The following is a 25,401-nucleotide window of genomic DNA, read 5'->3' as shown; positions in this document are numbered from 1 at the left end:
CTGCGGAAAGAGGAGGTGGAGGCCCCGCCCCGCCGCGCCCCTCCCGCCGCCCGCCCGCTCGGCAGCCGCGAGGGGCGCCGGCAGAGCGACGCGGAGCCCCGCCGGCGCGGACCCCGACGACGGCCCTGCCTGGAGCCCGCGCGCCCCGCGCCGCCCTCGAGGGCCAGGAGCCGGCCCGGCGGCCGCCGCTGCAGGTAAGCGGGAGGAGGCGGCGCGGCTGCCGGGCTTGGGGTCTCCGAGGGCGAGACCCGGCCTGCGCTTCTCCCGCTTCTCCCGAGACTGTCGGGGACACCAGGGCCGGCGCCTCGGACTCCGGGGTGAGGACGGGATGGGGGCCTCGGGCCGGGGGTCGGCGCTGGCAGCAGGGAGCCCCTCCTCGCTTCCTTCCCAGAAGCGGGGGCTCCAGCTTCAGACAGGCCCCGGGTGGAATCCCTAGCCATGTGGCTCGGAGTATTCATTTCACCTCCGGGAGTCTCCCTTCCCACCTGCGAAATGGGACGACAACGCTTCCATCGCAGGGTCAGGAGGGAGCAGGGGCCTTAGACTCCCCCTCACTCCCTGACCCCAGGCTCTCCTCTCCCCACCTCTCTGCTGGTTCTAGTTAGCTGGCCACCTCCCGGTTTCCCGTTTTATTTTTTTCCTGCTTCTGCCCCCAAGTCCCTCCTATTTGGGGTGTCCTATGCGACGAGTTGACTCACTGGAAAAGTCTCTGATGCTGGGAAGGATTGGGGGCTGGAGGAGAAGGGGACGACAGAGAATGAGATGGCTGGATGGCATCACGGACTCGATGGACATGAGTTTGAGTGAACTCCGGGAGTTGGTGATGGACAGGGAGGCCTGGCAGTGCTGCAATTCATGGGGTTGGAAAGAGTCGGACATGACTGAGCGACTGAACTGAACTGAACTGAACAACATCCCCCAAACCCGAGACTGGGGTTTCGAGGGCGGTCTCTGCCAGAGGCTCAGCACCTTGCTGCAGCTCAGGTTTGAGACTTGCGGAGGGGTGAGGGGGGCTGGTGCCTGACTCAGAGGAGCTGGGATCTGGGGGCCCCAGAACTGCCTCCCCGGTGTCTGTCCTGGGGCTGGAGACATAGTGACCCTGGGATTCCCCTGGAGTTGGTGGGGCGCTGTGGGGAGACACTGTTCAGCCAGAGGAGCCTGGGAGTTGTAAGCTTTGAAGGGCAGACCCTCAGAGTTTGCTTGTTGTGTGTGTGCATGTGTGAGCCTGTCAGTGTGTGCCTTTGTGGGGTGTGAGGGGGACAGCGAGTGTCTGCCGGTATGTCATTCGTGTGTGTGTCAATCAGTGTGTGTTTATGTGAGGTCCTCGGTATGTGTGAGAATGTGCTAGGCTTTTGACACAGAAATACCACTGACCTCCCTCAGGGAACCCTGGCAACCTGGAAGCCCTTCCTCCTGTCTGCCGTCAGCGTCTCTTGCTAAGGTCTGTGCCCTTGTCTGGTGGTAGGGTTCACCCCCTCCTTGGAGCGCCCTTAGTGAAGGCAACCTCCCAGGGAGCTGCCTTGGGTGTCTGGAAGACCTGGGGTCGCTGGAGGGCTAGGCAGTCTGAGGTTTCTCTCTGGGGACTGACTCTCACTGCCTTGAGCAGATGGGGAGCCCTCAGGGAGCCCTCTCTAGATCCCAGAAGAGGAGATGTAGAGGGCAGCAACTCTGCGTGGGGAGTTGGTGGACTCGGGCAGTGCATAGCTGTCTCCACTGGCCTCGTGCTGGGTTGGTGAACACAGATAGGCCCTCGGACATGCAATCACCCCAAAACAATAATGAGGACACACCACAGACATACTCACAGAGTCACGCACAGCTGCACAGCTACACCCCCTCCCATTGACAGTCACACACAACCACACACCAGAACATGCTCTACTGAAACATACACCACGACAGATGCTGAAACAGCAGACAGGGCATGTGTCCGCACGCTCACACACACACCCACACGGACTCCTGCAGACACATGGCAGGCCCCACATGGCCCAGCCAGATGTCCTCAGACAGGACGACACCCACGTGCGTGCGCGCACACAAACTCACACTCTCTCAGTAGGGTCTCTCTCCAGTTTCACTCTGTCTATCACAGTGAAAATGAGTTTCCACTTCCTCTTTGGCTCAGAGGAAGAGGAGAGAAAAGTGGAGGTGAATATATCTCCTAGCAAGAAGAGGGCAGGCAGATAGCCAACAGGGCTGTCAGCCTGAGCACCCCACCTCCTCCCCTGCTCCGGGTCTGAGCAAGACTGAAGGCTGGTTGCCCTGCTGGCCCCCCAGCCCACTCCAGACCCCCAGTGGCAGGCATGGGGCTCCCCTTGTAGGAGAGTGGGGCCTCAGATGAACCAGTCCCATCTGTGGCCTGAGGCACTTACAGAGGCACAGCAGCCTCTCATATGGGGTGCAGCTGTGTCTCAGGGTGCCCAATGAGGTACATGGGGCGAGGCACCTTGTAAGCCAAAGTGTGTGTGGAGGGGCCATCAGGAGAGGCAGCGAAAAGGTGACTCTAGCTGGGGTCTTCAGGGAGAATGAGAACCTTGACAGGTGTAGGGGGAGGAAAGGGTAAATGAGGACATTGCGAAGGTGTGGCGGTGGGAAGCTGCAGAGTTCTCTCAGGGGGTGGTGAGTACTTGCTGGCTCATGGCTCACACAGTGGGGGAGTGAGGTGAAGGGACTGACAACTACTTTGAGGTCAGATTTCCTAGGACCTTGTTCAGAGAAAGGGTGTGAGCTGCAGAGTGGTGCAAATTGGGGATCACTCTGGTTGCTCTGGGGGGCAAGGAGGCCACTTAGGAGGCTGGACAAGAGTTTGAGGAGGAAGATGATGGAGGCTGAGGTGAGTGGTTGCCATGGGGATAAGAGGAAGGTATAGATGGAGAGGAATAAGGAGAGAGACTGGACAAACCTCAGTGATGCTTGACTGTGGGGGTGAGGAGAGGGTGGGCCAGGAACCGTGCTCTGAATGGCTGTGTTCTGACCCCAGAGGAGGCAGATCAAGGGGAGATGTGGGTTTGAACCCCAGGGTCTGGTATGCTTAGGTTCAGGGGGCTGACTGTGGAGTGTGGCTGTGAGTCTGGGGGCTAGTTAGTGTCTGTGAGGCCTGAGTATATATGTTTAGAAGCCTGAGTGGGTGTGTGAGGCCATATGTGTGCACAAGTGCTCCCAGACATCAGCTGGGGAAGTCATGGTCCCAGAAAGGGCATTTCAGGCCGGCTGTATTCTGAGGGCATTTCTAGGGTGGTGGGATGTGGACAGTGGGTCTGAAGTGAAAGCAGCATGTGCAGCGAGGGGAAGAGCTGATCTTGGGACTCAGATCGGGGTTACTTTCCTTGTGACTCTGACCTTGGGACTCAGATCGGGGTTACTTTCCTTGTGACTCTGACCTTGGGGGTCAGATCGGGGTTACTTTCCTTGTGACTCTGACCTTGGGGGTCAGATCGGGGTTACTTTCCTTGTGACTCTGACCTTGGGACTCAGATCGGGGTTACTTTCCTTGTGACTCTGACCTTGGGAGTCAGATCGGGGTTACTTTCCTTGTGACTCTGACCTTGGGACTCAGATCGGGGTTACTTTCCTTGTGACTCTGACCTTGGGGGTCAGATCGGGGTTACTTTCCTTGTGACTCTGACCTTGGGGGTCAGATCGGGGTTACTTTCCTTGTGACTCTGACCTTGGGACTCAGATCGGGGTTACTTTCCTTGTGACTCTGACCTTGGGACTCAGATCGGGGTTACTTTCCTTGTGACTCTGACCTTGGGGGTCAGATCGGGGTTACTTTCCTTGTGACTCTGACCTTGGGACTCAGATCGGGGTTACTTTCCTTGTGACTCTGACCTTGGGACTCAGATCGGGGTTACTTTCCACATGACTCTGAGTAAGGGTCTTCCCATTTCTGTGCCTCAGTTTCCTCATCTATAAAATGGGAATGCTAATGCTGGTCTCCAGGGTCCTTTTGCCTGCAGAGAGGTGAGGAGTAGTCCCAGGTTACACATGATCAGGGTGCAGAGCCAAGAACTTTCACCCAGACTTCTGATCAGAGTCTGTTCCACCCCTCTGGTTGGATCCTGGGAAGGGACGGGGAAGGGCCTGGCCCTGCTTCCATTCAGATTCTTGGAAAGTTTTGAACTGAGAGGTGACTGTCCCCACGCAGGCTGAGATTTCTGGCTCTTAGAGGGCAGAAGAAGCGGGTGGCAGAGGGTTACTGCCTCCTGGAGAGAGCCATGCCAGCACTGCTGGCTCATCTCCTGGACGGGATTACAGAGACTCAGAGAGGAACTCGCCGAGGGTCACACAGCAGCCAGTGGAGGAATTGAGCCCCGAGGATGGGACCCTGGGCACACACAGGCTTCCCTTCCTGCCGGAGGCTGTTCTCCCCTCACAGGGGCCATCCGGAACCTGGGATGGAGGGGACCTAGTCATCAGAGGTTCTCTAACTTCAATTCTTTCTGTCCTCTTGGGAGAGTAACAATAAGAGTTTACTGAGCAGCCACTATGCACCAGGACCTGTGTTTGCATATCTTATTTAGTCCTTATTACACTGCTGCAAGGCAAAGGTCGGTAGCCCATTTAACAGAGGGAGAAGTGGAGGGCTCAGAGAGGCCCATAACCTGGCCAAGCGTCCCCTTTGGAGTGTCAAGCTGGGATTCGCTCCCAGGTCCATAAGGATGTACAGCTCATGTTCTTCCCCGCTGACCTCCCAGGCTACTGCCCCCTCCAGGGCTCGGTTTGTGGGGGGAAGGGAATGGAAACTTAATTGCTTCTTATCGGTCCACCGTGTGCCAGGCACTGTCATACACAAGGTACTTTTTTGAGGAACAGGGAATGTGGGGAGCAGTTATCATGAGAAGGTCCAGCCGGAAGCACGGCTAGGACAGTGAGGGCTGGCACGGTGTTTTCTGGTATCTTGGGATGCGCTGTGGACCTGGTGGGCCCTGTGAGGGAGGGTGGTTTCTGGGAGGAAGGGGTCTGGGCCTCGGGTCTCAATTCTGCCACAGCAGTGAGCTTCCCCCTGCGTCTCCATAAGCCCATCCATGAGCTGGGCCAGTCATGCCTCCTCGGATCTCCTTGGAGCCTGTGATGAGGAGCAGTGTTGCTTGTGGGGTCCTTTCTCTTCTCCTGAAAGGCCCCAGGAGGCTGACTCTTCGGTCCCCGCCCGCCCCCCCCCCCGCAGCATCCACTGCCCTCGCTAACCAGAAGCTCTCTCCTGTCTAGCCTGCTGGCTGCCACACAGCTCTGCGTGGGCCCTCCAGGCCACACTCCCTCTGACAGGCGACCACGGCTCAGCTCGTGGCAAACATTCTTTTCATAGTTCCCGGAGCACAGCAAATCCGGCTGCTTAGCCAGGAATGCACAGCCCCCTCCTGCAGTGGCGGCAGGGGCTTGGGCAGCGGAGCCCCTGGGGGTCAGGCAGGAGGGGCTGAGGGGATGTGGAGGAGCCCCCACCCCCTGCCCCAAACCCAACACATGCACGCATGCATGCATGCTGGCCCTCAGCTCCAGGGAGCTGTGAGGCTGTCCTTATCATCTGTGAACTCACTGGGCTTGGGTCCCAATTCTGGCATCATTCATCACGGGCTGGCTGGTGGACCTGGGCGAGTGACTTGTCTCTGAGCCTCCGGTTCTTCATCTGTAAAATAAGGTTTCTAATTTAATCTCACAGGGATTTGGGGGAGGCCAATCATGGGGAGGGAGACAATAATAGCAAACGTATATTGAATGTTCCCTTAATGCCCAGCGCTGCTGGAAGTCGGCTACGTGAAATGAATGCCCTTCATCCTCTCCAGCGCTCTGCGAAGTAGAAATTGCTCCCACGTTCCTGACCAAGAAGTTGAGGCAGAAATGAATGAGGTCACTGCTAGTAAGAGGCAGGGCTGAGAGAGGAATGTGAGCAGCTGGGCTCCAGAGCGGTTCATACCCTGTCATGATTTTTTAAGCAGGACTCTTAGCAGAGGGCCAGCTCCCGGTAAGGGCTCAGAAAATGGAGACTTCTCCCATGATCCCCGCTCTGGGAGGAGTCGACTCTGCCTCCTGGCCATCAATCCGCACCTCTGTTTGGAAAGTTGGGATGGGGAAGTGGGCCTGGGGCCCTGGCCAGTGTCCTTAGGGAGCCTGAGCTCTCAGAAGATGGTGGGGTTCAAGGGGGTGCAGACTGTCCCACCCACCTCTGGTCTGGGATTTAGCTGGAGGCAGGCACTGTGCAAGGAGGCGATGTCTCCAGGGGAGGGGCTCAGGAGATTAGGGAAGGCAGCTGAGAGCGCAGGTTAAGAACAGAGTCCCATTGAAGCGGGCTCAGGCCCTGCCCTGGCACACCCACCCACCCCACTTTCCTATTTAGTAGGACTGAAGGAGCCTTGGTCAGTTGGAGTGGGCTCCTGGGGCCCGGGATGGGAGCGGCCCACTCTGTTGCCAGCCTTGCTGGTCTCTTTTGCCATCTGGATCGAGGCAGCACAGATGGGGGTGGAGGAGTGGGGATCATTACCGTGGCGGCAGTCTCCAGCAAGCCCAAGTGACCCCGGGTTTGGCCATTTGAGGGCTGGCAAGCCCCAAGGTTCAGATCCTAGCCCTGGTGCTTCACCGTGGAGAATGATGTCACCTCTCTGGGCCTCAACCCTCCTCCTCAAAAGAGTGCTAGAATTCCCGCCTTACAGGGTTATGGGAGAGCATGATTAAGACGCCTGGAACATACCTAGTGCTCTGTCTGGTGCATAAAGTGTGCTTGGGCCTTTTATTTTTAACTTTTTTTATTTTTTGGCCACACTGCATTTCGTGGCATCTTAGTTCCCTGACTGCGGATCGAACCCATGGCACAGCAATGGAAGCAGAGTCCTAACCACTGGACTGACAGGGAATTCCTTATACTTGGGATTTCTAGAGACCATTATTATTAAGGGCTAATGTGTAAAGGGTGTGGAGAGCCAGCTTTAAGCTGCGCTTGGGGTCTCTGATGCTGCTGTTGTTGTTCAATTGCTAAGTCCCGTCTGACTCTTTGTGATCCCGTGACCTTCACTATCTCCGGAGTCTGCTTAAATTCATGTCGTCGGTGATGCTGTCTGACCTTCTCATCCTCTGCCACCCCTTCTCCTTTTGCCTTCAGTCTCTCCCAGTATCAGTCTTTGATTCTGATATTCAAGGCATTTCTCAGGCTGACCTCAGCCAGTTCTCACCTCAAACCATCTGGATTTAGAGAGGTTAGGAGCCCAAGCTTTGGCACCAACAGCCTAGGCTTTACCCATCATGAGCTGTGTTACCTTTGACCACTTACTTAACCTCTCTGTCCCTGGGTTTCCCACTCTGTAAAAAGGAAAGACAAAGAGCAAATACTTCATCAGGTTGGTCTGAGGACTCAATGAGACAGTTCACGAGAAGAGCCAGAAGAGTGGCTGGCACACAGTAGGTGCATAATAAGTGTCAGCTATGATTAGTTAGTTCATTTATTTATTTTAATTGTGTTCACATGTTCATGCCTCCATTCCCTCACACATGCTGTTACTTTAGCCCGGACTGATTACCTCTCCCCACCACCACCCAGTTAAATCTGTGTTCGTCTTTCAAAGGCCCAGATCCAGTATAAGTCACTTCCTCTTCCTGAGCCTCATGGTGAGGGTGGGGACTGGGGCCAGAGAAGCCAGGGTCAAGTTGGGCAGTGAGAACCTCCCACCCATTCTCCGTCAGCCAGGCTGGGCCCTCAGAGACAGCAGCCTCATGACCCACCTCTGGGGTCACAGTGTCAGAGTGGCATGAATGGGGGCAGGGCTCAGCTAAGCGGGAGAGAGGGCCTAGGAGCCGCTGGCTCTGGCAGCTGGCTGCTTGTGCAGGGGGAGGGCTGGGATGTCAGAGTTTCCATGGGAGCGGGCAGAGGCGAGCAAGCAGCTGGGGGAGAGAGTGACGCGGCCGGCAGGCCTCCCTGCCAGGTGGGCTGGCTGGGCATCCCCTCCCCATCTACCCGGGATTCATGTCTGGGCTTGGACTATGGCCCCAGCTCTGCTGTGTGACCTGGACTAGGGCTTATGACAGTCAGGTGTCATGGTTGATTGAGACAGAAATGGGGACCTGGCCATCAAGGGCTGTAACCACATCATGTCCCCTGCACAACAACCATCCATGGCTCCCCATTGCCTCACAGAGAAATGCAAGCATAGCATTTAAGGCTCTTCACTAAATTGGCCTTGCCCTCTCAGCTCCTGCTCATCCTGTCAACCTCATGGCACTTCTGGACCTTCCCTGTATCTGCCAAGCAGCTTCCTACTGCCTGAAATTCCTTTTCTTACTTTGCCTGCCTGTCAGACTCCTACTCACCCTTCAGGATCCAGCCCCTTTCTACATGAAGTCTTCTAGGGAGACTCAAGGGAGGGCAGTATTCCCTGCTGTGTACTCCCATGGCCCAGAAACCTTGGTCAACTGTGTGATGGCCACTTGTCTGATGCCTCCAGATAGTTCAGGGCAGGACAGGGCGCTGAGCCTAGGAGCCAAGGCCTAGTCTTGGGTTCCATACCCAGTAGGAGCTTCCCCAGGTAGAACCCTAGTCTATAGTAGGGACCACCCCAGCCTATGGTCTGGCAGAGTGTAGGGACTTCTTCAGCCTGGACCCTGGCACACAGAAGGGGCTTCCTCAGCCTGGGCCCTAGGACAGGAAGAATCCCAGCAACTCAGGGCCAGGTCCCCTGTGGGCATTGCTGAGTGTGCATGGAATGGATGAAGTCGGTGGGGGAGCACACATCTTGGCTCCCTGAGCAGAGACTGAGGTTGGGGGCCAGTGTTCCAGCAGGGGCTCCTGGCAAAAAGCCCATGGCAGGCCCTAGGGTGGCTGTGAGTTCGGGCAGGAGGCTTCCCCAGCTCCTGGAATCTTCCTCAGTTTCCCTCTTTCAGTTCTCAGGCCTTGTCGCTGCTGGGACCTTCAGAGGTCCCTCCGACCTGAAAGGTAAGCTAGATTTGGGGGCAGGGGTTCTCCAATATCCCAGGCTGCATGAGGCCTGTGCTTGCTGCCGTCTGCTCGCTCCCCCCAGCTACTGCAGAAGCCCCTCCCCGACTCAGGGTGTCCTAGCGGGCAGCCCCTCTTGCAGGTGACCTCAGCTCCCTCCGGCCCAACTCGGAAGCAGCTTTTTCTCATTTGTGAACTATTTCGTCCCAGCTCCTTGGCGCGGCCGTGTTTGCTTGGCCTGCCTGGGTGCAGTGGCCTGGCCATGCTCCCGCCGGGCCCCCTCCCTGCCCAACCCAGCCTCTCCTGCCGACGCTGAAGCTGCCGCCACCACGCAGGGAAGCCGCGAAGGCCCAGGAATCTTGGCAGGCGTGCGAGGCAGCGGGCGGCGGGTGGCGCTCCGGAAAAGGCTGCAAATGTGAACCAGAAGGCAGCTGGGGGGGGAGACTAGCGGCTGAGAAGGCGGGGCCAAGCCTAGGGCCTGGGGGTGCCAGGGTCTGGTGGCCCTCCAATGTCCGGTCTCGCTCAAAAGCTCAAGGCCTCTTCTGAGAAGTGAGCAATGGCACCAGCTGAGGCCTGAGCCCCTGGCGAGGAAGGGCCGGTCCCCTGGCCACCTGCCTGAGGATACACGGCTGCCCTGGCTCCTGTCTGCTGCCAAGCTTCTTCTGGTTCATCTGCCCCTACCTGGCTGTTCCTACCTCCCTGGACACTCTGTTGCCCCCCAAGATGATCCTCCCCAGGGTAGTAGTGGGCTGGCTAGCCTCAGAGATGAGCAGAGACTGGTGGCCTGGGAAGTGGACCTAGTCGCCTTCAGGGAAGGAGGTCAGCCCAAGCCCCCTCCAGCCCAGAGCTGAGAAGGACTCTGAAAGAGCCACCAAGGAAAAGGGACCCTATGAGAAGCCATCTTGCAGGCTGGCAGGAGGTTGGAGGTGGGGTTGTCAGAGGCCAGGAGCCAGAGCACCCAGGCTGCAGACTGTACTGGGCACCTACTGTGTACTGAGCCCCAGCTAAGGATGAGATGGGTGTCGGGGAAGACAGGCCCTAGAGGAGGAGCTGTTCTGCCTGAGGGAGGCAGGGACGGCTGCTTGGAGGAGGAGGCATTTAACTGGGTCTTAAGTGAGGAATGATATGTGTGCCTGGAGAAAGGAAATGGCAACCCACTCCAGTATTCTTGCTTGGGAAATCCCATGGACAGAAGAGCCTGGTGGGCACAGTCCCGGGGGTTACAAGAGTCAGACATGACTTAGCAACTAAACCACCACCCCCTGGAGGAGAAAGAAAGAAAGAAAGGGCAACTCAGGCAAACAGGATCGTGCAGGCAAAGGCGGGCAGTGGGCACAGGGAAGCATCAAGAGGTTTAGGGTGTCTGAATTCAGGATCCTGGTGCTCCCCTCACCCCTAAACATGGGTGACTTCCCTATGGGTGAGCCCATGGCCCTCATCCAGGCTGCAGCAACACCACCAATGAAGCCCTGTTTTTATCTCCAGCCTATACTGCTCCCTTTCAAGTTTCAGACCCACAGGTTCTCTGCCTCTTAGATATTACCCATCCTAGAAGCCCCTCAGTCTTCTTTGCCCACTCAATTTGGAATATTCCACCATCTCTTGCCTTTATGGGCATGTTGAACTCTGATCTGTCCTTAAAACCTCCTTCCAATGCTGTTTTGCAAGTGAAGGTTCCCTGTGGTCTGAGGTCCTCACCTGCAGGGGTGAGGGGTGTTGGGACTCTTGGTGGAACTGAAACTTGGTTGTATAGACAAGGTGGGCAGAGGGCGACACTCCTGTCCTGCCATCAGTCTGGATGATACGGTCTTCTCCAGGCAGCCCTGTCCCGGCCTAGCCAGCCCCCTCCATCCCCCAACCCTAAGATTCCAGGTAGCTCTTTAGCTTCGGAACAGTCCTCACGCTTGCACATTTAAATTTGAGAGGTTCGGAGTCTCAGTGACCTGCAGGACGATGAGGTCATGGGGACTGGACCCTGCAAGTCTCCACCCAGACCTTATGGGGCTGCTCAGGGATCATCTAGGGAGGTCAGCCCCAGATCTGAGGTTAGCGTTAAGGCCAAAAATGCTGGCCTTGTGGAGGCTCCCATCAAGTGACCAGCAGCTAGAGAATTCAGAGCCTGGAACTCTAACAGAATCTAAGTATAAGGCACAAGAGAGCAGAGGAAGACAAACAGGGTGGGCGAATGGGATGGTGACACAGAGATAGGAGAGAGACCTACCAGGAGATGCCTCAGATACACAGGCAGGTGAGGGTCTGGATTCAGAGACACAGACGTGGCGGGCATGTCAATCACCCGCATGGTTCCCACTACAAGCTGGTTCCCAACCCCTCCTTACACACATAACTCTTAGACCTGGAGTGTGTCTCCCCACCAACTGTGGTCTCAGGGCCTTGCCAGCCTCACTCTGATCTTGTCATCCTCTTCGCTTTCTTTATCTGCATTACCGCTGAGTCTAAAGTACAGTCAGCCCTCTGTATCTGCACGTTCCACGTCCATCCTCAAATTCGGCCAACTCTGAATCAAAAATACTTGAAAATCAATTCCCCAAATTTCCAAAAAGCGAAATTTAAGTTTACCTTGTGTCCCAGCAACTACTTACATAGCATTTACATTGTATTCGGTATTATAAACGGTTTAAAGTATATGTGAGGATGTGCATAGGTTATATGCAGACACCACATCATTTTATATAAAAGACTTGAGCATTCATAGACTTTGGTATCCACGGGGGGTCTTGGAACCAATCACCCGTGGATGCAGAGGGATGACTGTATACCTTCTCCAATAAGCCATGTGAACTGCAGAATAACATGGGATTTATCACGTTGGTACTAGGGAGTCATTGGAGAATCCAGAGCGGGGAGGGCCATGGCAGAGCTGTGCCAAAGTGTGGTTCACATATAGGCAGCATTAGCATCACCTGGGAGGTTGTTAGAGCTCCACACTTACTGAATCAGGATCCCTGAGGGTATGGGCTAGGAGCCTGTGTTTTTAAAATCATGTGATGCACACTAAAGTTTGAGAAGCACTGTTGGAGTCTCTGTAGGATGTTCTGAGGAAAACAGAGAAGCTGAGGTTGAGGGGTGGGAGAGAACAGTTATGATAATCCAGGTGAGGATCTGGCAATTTAACAAACCTTTACTGAATGGCTGGAGTGTGCCAGGCTCTGGGCTGTGTGTTGGGAGAGTACAAGGTCTGGATTAGGACAGAGAGACTGGGGGAGGAGGGGAAGGAACAGAAGTGAGAGAAATAGAGGAGACAGCGTCTGCAAGGTTGGATTGGGGGTTTGGGGGCAAAGGAACGGGGCTGTCATGTACAGCTGTGCAGGTCGGTTACTGTTCAAGGACACGGGAAAGCCGATGAGGAAAGCCTGAGTTGGCTGGACGGAGGGGTAGCCTTTCCTACTTGTGCTAAGGCAGTGTATAAGCTAGAGAGATTCCACGTAAGGAAGGAAGGGTCAGAGGTGTCAGGAGTGATGTCCTGATTTCTGGCTTGGGCACCAGGGAGAAGCACATAATAGGGGAGAAGATAATGACAGCAGTTTGGGTGGAGGTGTCTGAGAGACAGCCAGGAGAAAAGGCTTGGCTCATAGTCGAACTCAAGAGTCTGGGGCTCAGGGGAGTGGTAGCTGGAAACAGACATGGGAGTCCCTGGTGCTGGGATTGGAACCGTGGGAGCTGGGGAGAGCTGGAAACTGCAGGAGAAACATCCAGAAAGAAGAGAAGAGGTCTGAGCCAGCTCCTTGGGGCAAGCCTGGGTCTGCAGAGTGGGCAGAGGAAAGGAGCAGAGAAGAATCTGAGGAGGAGCCTTTCCAGGAAGGAGGAAAGCAGGGTCACAAGGCGGGAGGCAGTGCTGGTGAGAAGGAAACACACGAGAGAGTGAGGGGTAGAGAGAGGTCTTTCAAGAAGCTTGGCTGAGAAGGGCTGGAGAAAGAGGAGGCTGGCCAGGGGCGGGCGTGAGGCCTGTATAGACTGGGATGCAGAGGCTGGGACTGGGGGAGGCATCCACAGACAGTGAGCACCCCCGCAAGCCCCGAGGAAGAGGTGTGGAGGGGCTGGGGGGACCCTGAGTGGCAGACAGGACCCCTTTCAGCTGAGACTCAGGAAAGGGGGATGGGAAAGGGTTCCAGATCTCTGCAAGCTGGGAGAGAGGTGGGGGATGGGGGGTTCAGGAACCCTGGAGAAGTGTGGAGTCGCGCCAGGCGGGGGCGGGATGGGGTGGGCATCATGCCCAGTGGGTGAGGAGGGCAGTTCCTCTGCTTCTTTCCAAGATCCATAACTCTGTCCTTGTCCTGAGCAGGCTGTGTGACCCCTAGTCAGCAGCATCTCAGGAGCGTTCAGAGAAAAGGCTGAGAAGCCCAAATAATGGACTTTTAGGGAACTTCACAAGGTCCTGGCCTTTGGCAGCAAGTCACCTGAGGTTTTCAAAGGTTGGTGGAGATGTGGGTTTGCAGCAGGAAGCACTAAGGTTAGACTGAAGGGAGGACTTTCTGGCCATCAGGGTAGGAGAACAGGGCAGCATGAAGGGGCCGATGGCTTAGACCATGTCAGCTAACCCTTTCACAAATGAAGACACTGAGGTTCAGAGAGGTTAAGTTACTTGCCCGAGGTCACACAGCTGGAAAGTAGCTGTGCTGGAATGAGAGGTCAGGGGCAGTCAGAATGTAAAGGGCCTTAGGGCCCCCCCATCCCGCCGAGGGCTGGATCCCTGATAGGGAGAGCCTCAGAAATGCTGCTCACCTGTTGAAGTGGCAGAGACTGGGCTTAGAGAGAGAGAAAGAGAGGCCGAGAGAAATGGGTCAGGGCCAGAGACCCAGGGAGAGAACAGAGCGCGGCCGAGGCGGTGGGGAGACAGGAGGCACCGGGGGAGCAAGCGGGTCAGCCGATCCCGCAGAAATGTCTCCACAACAGGAAGCGTCTCATAACATACCTGTGGTTTGGCCAGGCCCCGGGGCTGCCTCAGCTCCCCGCGGCTCCCTGAGCTGCAGCCGCCCTTCTGGGGCAGGGGGCTTGGAGCAGCAGGAGCCTGCGCACAGCCGCGCTCCATCCACCCACCGGGGGCGGGGGAGGCGGGGGTCGGCCAGGGCCGCACTGGCCACACCCCTGCACGCTCCGCCGGGAACCTGCGGCCCGCGCTCAGGCGCCCCTTTGCATCGCGACCTCTGAGAGCTCACGTGTGCAATGGGATGGGGAGGGGGCAGACCCTTAAATTCCACAGGATCACCTGCCCCCGCCCCCCGCCCCGGCTGCTGATCGTCCCTGGGACGGGACCCTCGAAGAGAGCACTGTTGGGAGGGGACATTTATTGCTGAGGCCCCTCTGCTCCTGAAGCCCTGTCCAGGGAGAGAGGGGTCTGTATTCATGCCGCTTCTTCTTCCTGCTGGGGTCCATTCCCTTTTTCCCCCTCATTGGTCTGAAGGACCCTGGAACGCTACCCTCTCCCAGCCAACCTCCTCTGCCGCCCCCAGGAGGCCCAGGCTGCCACAAAACGCTGACTTGGACAAAATGCTGTTTTACGGGGATTTGTTGAAAAGGGGGGAAATCCCCGTTAAGGACTTGCAGCTGTCCAAACACCGCGTCTACCCTGCTGCCGCCACCGCTCCATCCCCTGAATCAGCGTCTTCTTCTGCATCCCACCTCCTGCCCCTGTCAGCCCCGCCGCTTCCCGGTTGCCTCGGCTCCTGCCTTCCTAAGAGGTCACCAGAGAGGGTGACCGTCTGCCCAAGGTCACACAGCAGAGCCAGGCTTGAGCCTCAGGGCTCTCGCCAACCAGTTCCATGAGGGGAGACCAGGGGCAAGCAAGCAAGTGGATCGGCTGTTCCTCCCTGTGTGCCCCTATTCCCCAAGCGGGCAGCTCTTAGCTGAAGTTTCTTGATGGAGGCCACGTGAATGTCCCACCTGTTCCCTTTCTAGCTGACACATAAGCCCCTCTGAGGGGCTGAAGAGGGGGCTTCCAGGGTCGTGTGACACTTATCTGTGCAAGGTCCGAGTGATCTTTAAATCTGACAGCAAATTGAGTTCATCACACATTTATCTCTGTGCCAGCCAAGGCCTATGCTGGGCATGGAAGGGAGGGGAGGAGCGGGGAGAGAATAGAAAAGCCAAAGAGGGAGACGAAGCTGTGAGGGGGCCCTCCGGGTGTCAGTGGAGCCCAGGGGAGGCATCCAGAAGGCTTCCCGGACTTCTAAGAAGGAGTAAGAGTAGGAGGTGGGCACACAGTAGGGGAACCGCAGGAAGGAACACGTGCAGCGGCCAGAGAGCCTGGGGAGCCTGCGGCGGGGGCAGGCGGGGGCGGAAAGGGATGACAGTGAACCGGAGGCAGGGGCGCCTAGGCACCCTCGGCTCTGCTGGTGGCTGGCATGGGGGGCAGTCCCTCCCACCTGGGCAGCCAGGTGGCCCCATGCCAGGGCCATCGTCCTTTTTGCAGCCCCCTTCTGCGATGTGCACTTCCACTCCCAGCCCCTCTCTCCCCGCCCCCAACCTGGACTGGCATGGCCGCCTCCCCTTTAAGAGCTGGAGTAAGTTTTCCCTCCGCAAACCCACAGGCAGCTTGGAGTTGGAAGAGAGCGTCCCTTTCTCAGTCGGCTTGCCGCGCTATCTAGCTTGTGCTCTCTGGCACGTTCTCCCTGGAGGCTGTCTGTCCCAGCGGTTAAGAGCTCAGGTTCTTAACAGACTTCCGCTCAGACCCTGGCTGCCAGGGGGCGGCGCCTCACTCCTGCTTGTCTCCAGCCTCAGACGCCTCGCCTCATCTGTAGGAAGAGGAGGCACCGCAGCTCCTCTTTCCTGGGGATCAATCGCGAACTGTGACGCAGCACTAGGCGGTGCCCCAGCAGAGGTGTGAGCTGTCATCCTCACCCAGACACGCCTCCCTCCCGAGGAAACACCTGCTCCGGGGTCCCGCCCCACCTCCATGGAGCAGGAGGTGCCAGGATGGGGCAAGTTCAGGGAACCACGGGGGCGTAGGGTGGGGATGCTTCCTGGAGACCCGCCTTGCCAAGGAGGAGTGAGAAGTGGGGAGCTGGCAGGGGACCCTGCCTGGGCTCCTGCCTGGACTGGGGGGGCTCTTCCTCTGGTGCCCTGTGCCCCTCTACAGTTCTCCCCACCCCAGACTCCCTCCCAGCTGAGCCTCCATCAGCCCCGCCTCCGTGAGGCCTCACACAGCATGGGAAGAGGATCAAGGCTCCCCAGTAGTAGTAACAGCAGTACTGTTAGTTGCTTAGTCGTGTCCGACTCTTTGCGACCCCGTGGACTAGCTCCCCAGGCTCCTCTGTCCATGGGATTCTCCAGGCAAGGATACTGGAGTGGGTTGCCATTCCCTTCTCCAGAGGATCTTCCTGACCCAGGGATCGAACCCAGGTCTCCTGCATTGTAGGTAGATCCTTTACCATGTGAGATACAGGAAAGTCCTCCCCGGAGCCAGGGCTGTCTTGAGTCCTCCTGTGGGGGTGCCGTGATTTAGGCCTCTGGCCCACTCAGACCAGAACTGCTCACTGCCCTCCTTCTGCTTCCTGCTACAAGGTCTGCCCCTCTGCCTAACCCCCTGCACCCCTTCCAGGCAGAACATTCTGGCTCTGTGATGTGTGAGGATTCCCCATTCCCCCAGCTCAGGTGGCCAGGTCAGGAGGGTCTTTATCCCGCTCTCGAGAGGCCTCATGGTACAGTGGTTAGCGGCTGGGGCTTAAGAGTCAGACTGCCTGGGTTTAGGCTCTGACCACACTCCGGTTTCCTCACCTGTAAAACAGGGCTGATGAGCCTTGCAGGGCTGAATGTGGATAGAAAGTCAAACTTTGGGGCAGTGCCTGGCTGGAGCCTCCGTCAGCAGTTAACTGAGGGCCAGGCCTCCACAGGAGGAGGTCTAGCACCTGTCATGGTGCAGACAGAGCAGGTGGCCTGTGTTGAGGGCAGGTGTTCTGGGCAAGATTCTTAGTCTAAGCTTCGGTTTCTATATCTATAAAATAGGGGACAGTAATTGTATGAGCTGGTTGGGGGTCGTTGAGAGGGTTAGTGATGTGAAGCCAGGGAGCCCTTAGGTGGCAGGTGTTAATATTATGCTTGGGCTAAGGGAGGCTGAAGACCTGCCCAAGGTTACAGGGAGGTTGATGGCAGAGCTGGGTTGAGAGCTTTACCATCCTGCCCCAGAGCCCCATGTTCTTTCCTGCAAAGCCTGCATGATACTGAGTTTGGAAGAATACTGCGCTGCAGCTCCAGACTCAGCCCTAGGTGCATCCCTGGATGTGCACAGTCCACTGCCACACCTTCCTGCAGCCACACACAGGTGTGGAGAGCCCCTGGGTGGGGTGAGGGGAGCCCAGAGCAGGGGTGCCAGGGCAAGTGGGACCTCCCTGGGGTGTATGAAATGTCAGGCTAGTCCCCTATGCAGATATTGATGGGTACCCGCCTTGGGGTACCAAGATATCCCTGATCATCACAGCAATCCTGAGAAGCAGGTTGTTAGCCTAGCTTGAAAAGAAAATTCTATTTTTTTTGGCCATATCTCCAGGCTTGTGAGATCTTAGTACCCTGAACAAAGATAAAAACTGGACGCCCAACCCTGGAAACTCAAGAGTCCTAACCACTGGACCAACAGGGAATCTCCTAGCCTAGCTTTTTAATTAATTATTATTTTTTGCCACACCTTGCAGCATTCAGAACTTCCCAAATCAGGGATCAAACCTGTGCCCCCTGCAGTGGAAGCACAGAATCTCACCCACTGGACACCAAGGAAGTCCTAGCCTAGTTTTTAAAAAAGAAATTAATTGAGATACAGTTCACATAGCATGCAATTGGCTTATTTAAAGTGTAAGAATCCACATTTTTTAAAGGCACTCACAGAATTATGCAACCATCATCGCAATCAATTTAGAACATTTTCATCACCCCTAATAGAAAGCCTGTGTGTGTCTTATTCACCCAGTCATGTCCGACTCTTGGTCACCCCATGGACTAATGCCTGCCAGGCTCCTCTGTCCATGGAATTCTCCAGGCAAGAATACTGGAATGCATAGCCATTCCCTTCTCCAAGGGATCTTTCTGACCCAGGGATGGAACCTGGGACTTCTGCATTCCAGGCAAATTCTTTACCGTCTGAACCACCAGGGGGTCTCAATAGAAACCCTGTACCTATTAACAATCACCACCCCTGTCTACTTGCCCCAGCCCTAGGCAATCACTCATCTAACTACTTTCTGTCTCTATAGATTTACCTAATCCAAACACATCCTACAAATAGAATTATATGATTTTGTGCCTGGCTTCTTCACTTGCTGTGATGTTTTCAAGACTCATCTGTGTTGTGGCATTTATCAGTACTTCACTTCTTTTTATTGCCGAGTAATATTCCGTAGCCTGACTAGTCCACACTATCCATTCATCAGTTGATGTACATCTGTTGTTTCTACTTTCTGGCTGTTATGAATAATGCCAATATGAACATCCATGTACACGTTTCAGTGTGGACATGTTACTCCATTTTACAGATGAGAAAACTGAGTTCACAGAGTGGACACCTCTTGCTCAGGCTCCGCTACCTGGTGAGTGGAGGATTTAGCCTGGCTATCCAAATCTGGAGCCTGTTTTTCTTCCTAACCCAGTTCTTGTTCTTAGAGCTGAGCTAAATGTTGAGACAGGGCTAGGTCAGGACACTGGAGCGAGGGGTTGACTTTATAGAGGAAGGAGTGACAGCTTCCCTGGGTCTTGAAGGACAAGTGAGGGGAAGAACAGTGCAGGCAGAGAAGCAGCAGGTGCAAAGGCCCGGAAGCGTGAGGCTGCCTGGTGCCTGGGACAAAGGTATGGCGGAGGGGAGAGGCAGAGAAAGGGGCAGTAGATGGTGGCGCTGGAGACACAGATACTGATTAGATGATTAGAACACCAAGCTGGGAGCCAAGGACTTTTACAAAACTTATTGTTTAATTTATAATTTTTAAAAACTTTTTATTTTTGGGGGTATGCATGTAAGTTGCTTCAGTCGTGTCCGAGTCTTTGCGACCCTGTGGACCGTAGCCCACCAGGTTCCTCTGTCCACGGGATTCTCCCAGCAAGAATAGTGGAGTGGGCTGCCATGCCCTCCTCCAGGGGATCTTCCAGACCCAGGGATGGAACCTGCGTCTCATCTCTCCTGCATTGGCAGGCAGGTTCTTTACCACTAGCGCTGCCTGGGAAGCCGCCTGGGAAGTACTGGGGTATAGCCAATTAACAAAATGTGATCCAGTTCCAGGTGAACAGCGAGCGGACTCAGTCATACATATGTATGTGAAGTGAAAGTCAGTCCTGTCCGACTCATGGGCTCTATACCGTCCATGGAACTCTCCAGGCCAGAATACTGGAGCGGGTAGCCTTTCCCATCTCCAGGGGATCTTCCCAACCCAGGGATCGAACCCAGGTCTCCGGCATTGCGGGCAGATTCTTTACCAGCTAAGCTACAAGGGAAGCCCATACATATATGGGAAGTCATACATATATTTGTAATTAATTAATGGCCTCGAGGCTTCTGGGATCTTAGTTCCCCAACGAGGGATCGAACCTGGGCCACTGTCTGTGAGAGCCTCGAGTCCTAACCACTGGATAGCCAGGGAATTCCCACAAAGGACTCGATCCAGAAGATGGTGGGGAACCCCAGAAAGGCCTGGACTTAATGTGAGGTCAGACAGACCTTAGGCAAATCCCAGTGCTGCTTCCTAGAGACCTTTGCTTTAGTCTTGTCATCTGGAAAATGCGGATGACAGTAACAATACCTCGTTAAAGTGCTGGGAGGATTAAGTGAGCTCCCATGCTGGAGAGCTTAGCCTCATGCCTGGCAGAGAGCCAGTCCAGCACGTGGTAGTGGGTGTGTAATCATCAAACAGTGTCTGGCAGGGCTGTGCCAAGGTTAGAGGTGCTCTGGAAGGGCATCTGGCTGCCAAGTGAATGGTTTGGGAAGCTGTTTTCCAGGAACCTCACCCCCACCCCTGCCTGTACTGAGAGCTATGGGCAGGGTTAGGAGAGGCTTAGTATTAACTTCTGCAGACTCTTGAGACTTTGAGAATTGCTTATGAGTAATAATTAAATTTTCATCTTTTTCGTGAGCTCCTGGGCCTGGTGCCAAACCACCCACGGGCTGGCTTGATGGCCTCTCTCCTTCCTGCCCGCAGCACGCCCACGGACGCCATGCAGGGGGCTCTGACGCCCCTGTCTTCGCTGCCGCCAGCTCTGCTGCTGCCGCTGCTGCTGCTGCTGGGGTGCGGGCCGAGGGCGGCTGCCAGCGGTGGGGCCGCCGGGGCAGCGGGGTACCCGCCGGTGCAGTACGTGCAGCCCGTGCACAAAGGGCCCGTGGGGCCGCCCTTCCGCGAGGGCAAGGGCCAGTACCTGGGTGAGCATCGCCCCGCCTCGGCCCGTCCTGACCCCCAGCTCCCTGTCTCCTGACCTCCACTGGCTCTTCCCAGGCCCCTCTCAGCCACAGCCCGTGCATCCCACCAAAGACCTTCCCATCTCCACTGGTTTCTTGATGCGGGTCCAGGGCCCCCCACCCCAAGAGGGCCCCCCACCCCAAGAGGGCCCCCCACCCCAAGAGGGCCCCCCACCCCAAGAGGGCCCCCCACCCCAAGAGGGCCCCCCACCCCAAGAGGGCCCGGAAGTGGGGTGGAGCTGGCTGCCGGAGGTGGTCTCTGGGTAGGGGAGGGGCGGGAAGGTTTGTAGGGAAGCGGGAAGGGGTTGGGGCCGATTGGCTCTAAGGAGGGCTGCTGGTGCCACCTGGTGGCCATTCCACCACAGTTCCTCAGGGATGAGAGGCTGCTGGGGAAGGGAGGCCCAGCCTGGGTAGGGTGGGAACTAGGAGCCCTGGCTGTGGATACCCTGCAGCTCCCAAGACCACCACCAGACCACCCCTAAATTGCATCTTTTGTGAGAGTAGGGAGGGAGGACCAGGGTGGTCTTCATGAGCAGGCACAGAACCCTAACTTCTCGAGTTGCTCCCCATGCTGGCTAGGAAGTAGGAAGATGGGTCCCCTGGCCCCACTGTCCAGGCCCCTGACTGCCTCTTCTCTTTTTCTCTCTTAGAAATGCCTCTACCACTGTTGCCGATGGACCTGAAAGGAGAGCCTGGACCCCCTGGAAAGCCTGGGCCACGGGGTCCCCCTGGCCCTCCTGGCTTCCCAGGAAAACCAGGCACTGGAAAACCTGGGCTCCACGGGCAACCTGGCCCTGCCGGCCCCCCTGGCTTCTCCCGGATGGGCAAGGCTGGTCCCCCAGGGCTCCCAGGCAAGGTTGGACCACCAGGGCAGCCGGGGCTTCGGGGGGAGCCAGGGATTCGAGGGGACCAGGGCCTCCGGGGGCCCCCAGGGCCCCCTGGCCTCCCTGGGCCCTCAGGCATTGCTGTCCCTGGAAAACCAGGCCCCCAGGGGGTGCCGGGGCCCCCAGGATTTGGGGGGGAGCCAGGACCCCAGGGAGAGCCTGGGCCCCCAGGTGATCGAGGCCTCAAGGGTGAAAATGGAGTGGGTCAGCCAGGGATACCTGGAGCCCCAGGGCAGGGGGGTGCCCCAGGGCCCCCAGGTCTCCCGGGTCCGGCTGGTTTAGGCAAACCAGGTTTGGATGGGCTTCCTGGGGCCCCTGGAGATAAGGGTGACACTGGGCCTCCTGGAGTGCCAGGACCTAGGGGGGAGCCTGGGGCTCTGGGCCCAAAGGGGCCCCCTGGGGTGGATGGTGTGGGGGTACCAGGGTCAGCAGGGTTGCCAGGGCCACAGGGCCCACCAGGAGCCAAAGGGGAACCAGGGACCCGGGGCCCCCCTGGCCTGATAGGCCCTACTGGTTATGGGATGCCAGGCCTGCCAGGTCCCAAGGGGGACAGGGGCCCAGCTGGGGTCCCAGGGCTCTTGGGGGACAGGGGCGAGCCAGGTGAGGATGGGGAGCCGGGGGAACAGGGCCCACAGGGCCTTGGGGGGCCCCCTGGACTTCCGGGGTCTGCAGGGCTCCCTGGCAGACGTGGGGTCCCTGGGCCTAAGGGGGAGACAGGGCCTATAGGACCCCCAGGAGTGCCTGGCATTCGGGGCGACCAAGGGCCTAGTGGCCTGGCTGGGAAACCTGGGCTCCCAGGAGAGAGGGGGCTTCCAGGGGCTCATGGACCTCCTGGACCGACTGGGCCCAAAGGTGAGCCAGGTTTCACGGGCCGCCCTGGAGGACCAGGGGCAGCAGGAGCCCTGGGGCAGAAGGGTGACTTGGGGCTCCCTGGACAGCCTGGCCTGAGGGGCCCTTCAGGAATCCCGGGACTCCAGGGTCCGGCTGGCCCTATCGGGCCCCAGGGTCTGCCAGGTCTGAAGGGTGAACCAGGCCTGCCGGGGCCCCCTGGAGAGGGGAAAGTGGGGGAACCTGGCATGGCTGGGCCAACAGGGCCTCCTGGGGTGCCAGGATCCCCAGGACTCACGGGCCCCCCTGGGCCTCCTGGCCCCCCTGGGCCCCCCGGAGCCCCGGGGGCCTTTGACGAGACTGGCATCGCCGGCTTGCACCTGCCCAACGGTGGCGTGGAGGGAGCTGTGCTGGGCAAGGGGGTGAAGCCACAGTTGGGGCTGGGGGAGCTGTCAGCCCATGCCACACCCGCCTTCACCGCTGTGCTCACCTCGCCCTTCCCTGCCTCGGGCATGCCCGTCAAGTTTGACCGGACTCTCTACAACGGCCACAGCGGCTACAACCCGGCCACGGGCATCTTCACCTGCCCCGTGGGCGGGGTCTACTACTTCGCGTACCACGTGCACGTCAAGGGCACCAACGTGTGGGTGGCCCTCTACAAGAACAACGTGCCAGCCACCTACACCTACGACGAGTACAAGAAGGGCTACCTGGACCAGGCGTCTGGCGGGGCCGTGCTGCAGCTGCGGCCCAACGACCAGGTCTGGGTGCAGATGCCCTCGGACCAGGCCAACGGCCTCTACTCCACCGAGTACATCCACTCTTCCTTTTCGGGGTTCCTGCTGTGTCCCACATAACCCGTGCTGCCCTGGCCTCCTCCTCTTTAGCGGTAGAGAGACCTTCTCACTTACCAAGAACCTCCACTTAAAGAAAAAAACCAAAGACTGAAACAGAGGCGGGCACGAAGGCGGCCGCGGCCTCGGCCTGGGGAGCTGACTTGGATTCTCTCCACGCAGGCTGAGGTTTCTTCCTGGAAGAAGCTGGCCTGAGTTCCTCTCCCCGACGTGTCTGTGCAGTGGTGGGGGTTGTGCCCGCATTCCTGCCCTGCCTGGCCCCCTGGCAGGGCCCCTGGACGCTCGGCCCGGCTGGTGGAGACCCCTGCCCCCTTGTGAGTCCTGGGCTCTGCCGGGCGGTGCAGTAGGCTGCTTCTCGGTGAGTCAGCGGTGAGAGGGGGCTGAGCGCCCCTCTCCATTCCCCTGGGGAGACACATTCGCAAGCCCTGCCCAGCCTGCTGGCCCCCAGAGGGCACCTGCTCAAGGGATGGGGCGTGGCCTCCCTCAGTTCTTCGCTGGGGCTCTTCCAGTGGCCCTGGGACCTCCTTAGGCTGATGGATCTCCCGAAGAGTTTTTGTTTCTCTCCAGGGGAAGGGAGAGGAGGGGGACCGTGGCGGTGGCCAGTGTGGACACCCTGTCAGGACTGCAACCCTAGTGGTGGGGCTGTGGCTGCAGGCCTGTCCTGGGTGGGTACGGGTGCGTGACCGCTCCTGCTGGCTCCTGGGCAGTTCTGACCCCCACTCACTGCTCAGGCCGCAGCCACGGAGAACAGTGGCTTGTGAGGGGTAGGGGCGTGGGCCTGGAGCAGGATGGCCGTTCTTCACATTCATCTCCATCCCCAAGGCTGCCCCCACCAGCGTTGGTTTTGTTTAGTGTGAGGGCAGCCGCCCAGGCCCCTGGGGACCGCCACAGGTGGCACGAGGCAGGGCCAGCAATCAGCGAGCCTGAGTATTCCTCCTTCTCTCGCCTTTCACCTGCTGAGGGAGAGCTGCTTTACTCAGACAAAACTGTAAGGGGTGCTTGCCAGCCCCACTCCCAGTAGCCCCATGGCTGAGAGCTTCCTGTTCACCCACAGAGCAAGGCGCACACAAGCTCGTGGATGAAGGCAGCGCCCACTTCTCCTTAGTAAGAGCCAGATGGTGGGTGTGCGTCGACTCCCGGGGTTAATCTGCAGGGTCTTCCTCTCCTTCCACTCTGGTTCCAATTTCCTGTCCAAGGCAGGATTAGGGCCCAGAAGGCTGAGGCCCTGAGAAAAAGGGTGTCAACAGGCCCCTTTGGGATGAGTTGGACGTTACTGCCATTTCCCCCAGAGCTCCCCTCTGCAGGAAACAGGCAAGACCTCCTGCCCTCCCTGTGGCCCCTAGTTCAAGCTGAGTGGATACCACTGAGATGAGGACCCGGCATGGAGGTGCTGCAGCTCTGGCCCTCTCCCCGCCTGCCCGTGTTGAGGAAGGAAGTTGATCACCGACTTCCGACTTGTTAGGCTGTGGCTCCCTCAGGCCCCTGGGCTGGCCTCCTCCCCACCCACAACTTCTCCAAATCAAGCAGACCCTTTGACCGCTTGTTTTAACTTTCAAAAGGAGAAAAGAAAACCCAAATCTGCCCAAGTGGCACTTCAAGAGCAGGTTGGGCTAAGGTTCCTGGTGGGTTTCTTATCTATCACCACCATGGGAAAGTCTTAAATCATACCTCATGGGGCCACCTGCTCAGCATCCTTATTGAGTCAAAGCCACTGCCATTTGACCTGTTAGGAAGGGTTCTGATGGGTGGAAATGCACCAGCTCCCAGTAAAGTCCAGGGCCCTGAGGAGGGTACGGGGAGCCAAAAAAAAACAAAACAGTACAAAGGAGCTGTTTCACAGAACTGAGTTTCTGCTGTGTCATTCCTGAAGCCTTTGGGGAGAGGTGGGTGGTGCTTCCAAAATGTCTATGGGACTTTAGTTCCAGGTGTCCGCTTAACTGACTAGCTTTGATAAACTATGTCAGGTTTCAACAATGAAAACTACATTACCTTGTGCATTTTTGTATTCTAATTCCTTTTTTTTTTAAAAAGATTAAGGTTTAAATGTTTTCCATTAGTAATTTCATTTCTAATCTGGTATAGGAGGCTTAGTTCCCTACATAACTATTATGTGCCCTGTGTCACAGGAGATTCAGGAAAAATGCACTTGGGAATCAAAGAAAATGGAACTTCTTTTTGAAAAGAAAAACAATGGTATTGACTGTATTGACACAATCTCAATAAAGCCTGTTGTATAAACAGCACTGTGTTGAAACTGGCCTTGATACAGAGGTGTCTTGAGCCTCTGGATTTCATAAAGCACCTTGGGAGCTCTCCGGGACTCTTGTTCTGCACCTTCTCAAAGAGCATGCATTCTTGCCCAGCCCCCAGCCAGGGGTTCTATCACCACCGCGTCAGAAATGCTCGATTCTCCAAAGCTGTGTGGGCTCTAAACCAAGTAAATGCCAGGAGGCGTTTTAAGAAACCAAACTAAGGCAGTGGCTGGAGCTGGGGGAGATGGGTCAAGCTTCCCTGGAACATTCCTGCAAGCTCTCA

General features: G+C 57.1%; 1 protein-coding gene across 1 annotated transcript; it reads left to right on the top strand.

Annotated features, from left to right (window-relative positions):
* Positions 1 to 62: 62 nt before the first annotated feature.
* On the top strand, positions 63 to 25,097 carry COL8A2 (collagen type VIII alpha 2 chain). Its single transcript, XM_055403362.2, has 3 exons — positions 63 to 194; positions 20,047 to 20,264; positions 20,951 to 25,097. The coding sequence occupies exons 2-3, from the start codon at positions 20,063 to 20,065 to the stop codon at positions 22,867 to 22,869; spliced, it is 2,121 nt and encodes a 706-aa protein (XP_055259337.1). The 5' UTR covers positions 63 to 194; positions 20,047 to 20,062; the 3' UTR covers positions 22,870 to 25,097.
* Positions 25,098 to 25,401: the final 304 nt, after the last annotated feature.

This window comes from Moschus berezovskii, chromosome 4 (assembly GCF_049115385.1).
Source record: "Moschus berezovskii isolate FMDL1 chromosome 4, NW_MosBer_1.0, whole genome shotgun sequence".
NCBI lineage: Eukaryota > Metazoa > Chordata > Mammalia > Artiodactyla > Moschidae > Moschus > Moschus berezovskii.
The sequence above is the reverse complement of the archived record's forward strand: the minus strand, read 5'-3'. Positions and strand labels throughout refer to the sequence as shown.

What these genes read in the sequence shown, in the direction of transcription:
- COL8A2 (XM_055403362.2), top strand. Translation starts at nt 20,063, where the DNA reads ATGCAGGGGGCTCTGACGCCCCTGTCTTCGCTGCCGCCAGCTCTGCTG. An exon ending in GGGCAAGGGCCAGTACCTGG is followed by an intron (nt 20,265 to 20,950) that starts GTGAGCATCGCC and finishes TTTCTCTCTTAG; the next exon opens with AAATGCCTCTACCACTGTTG.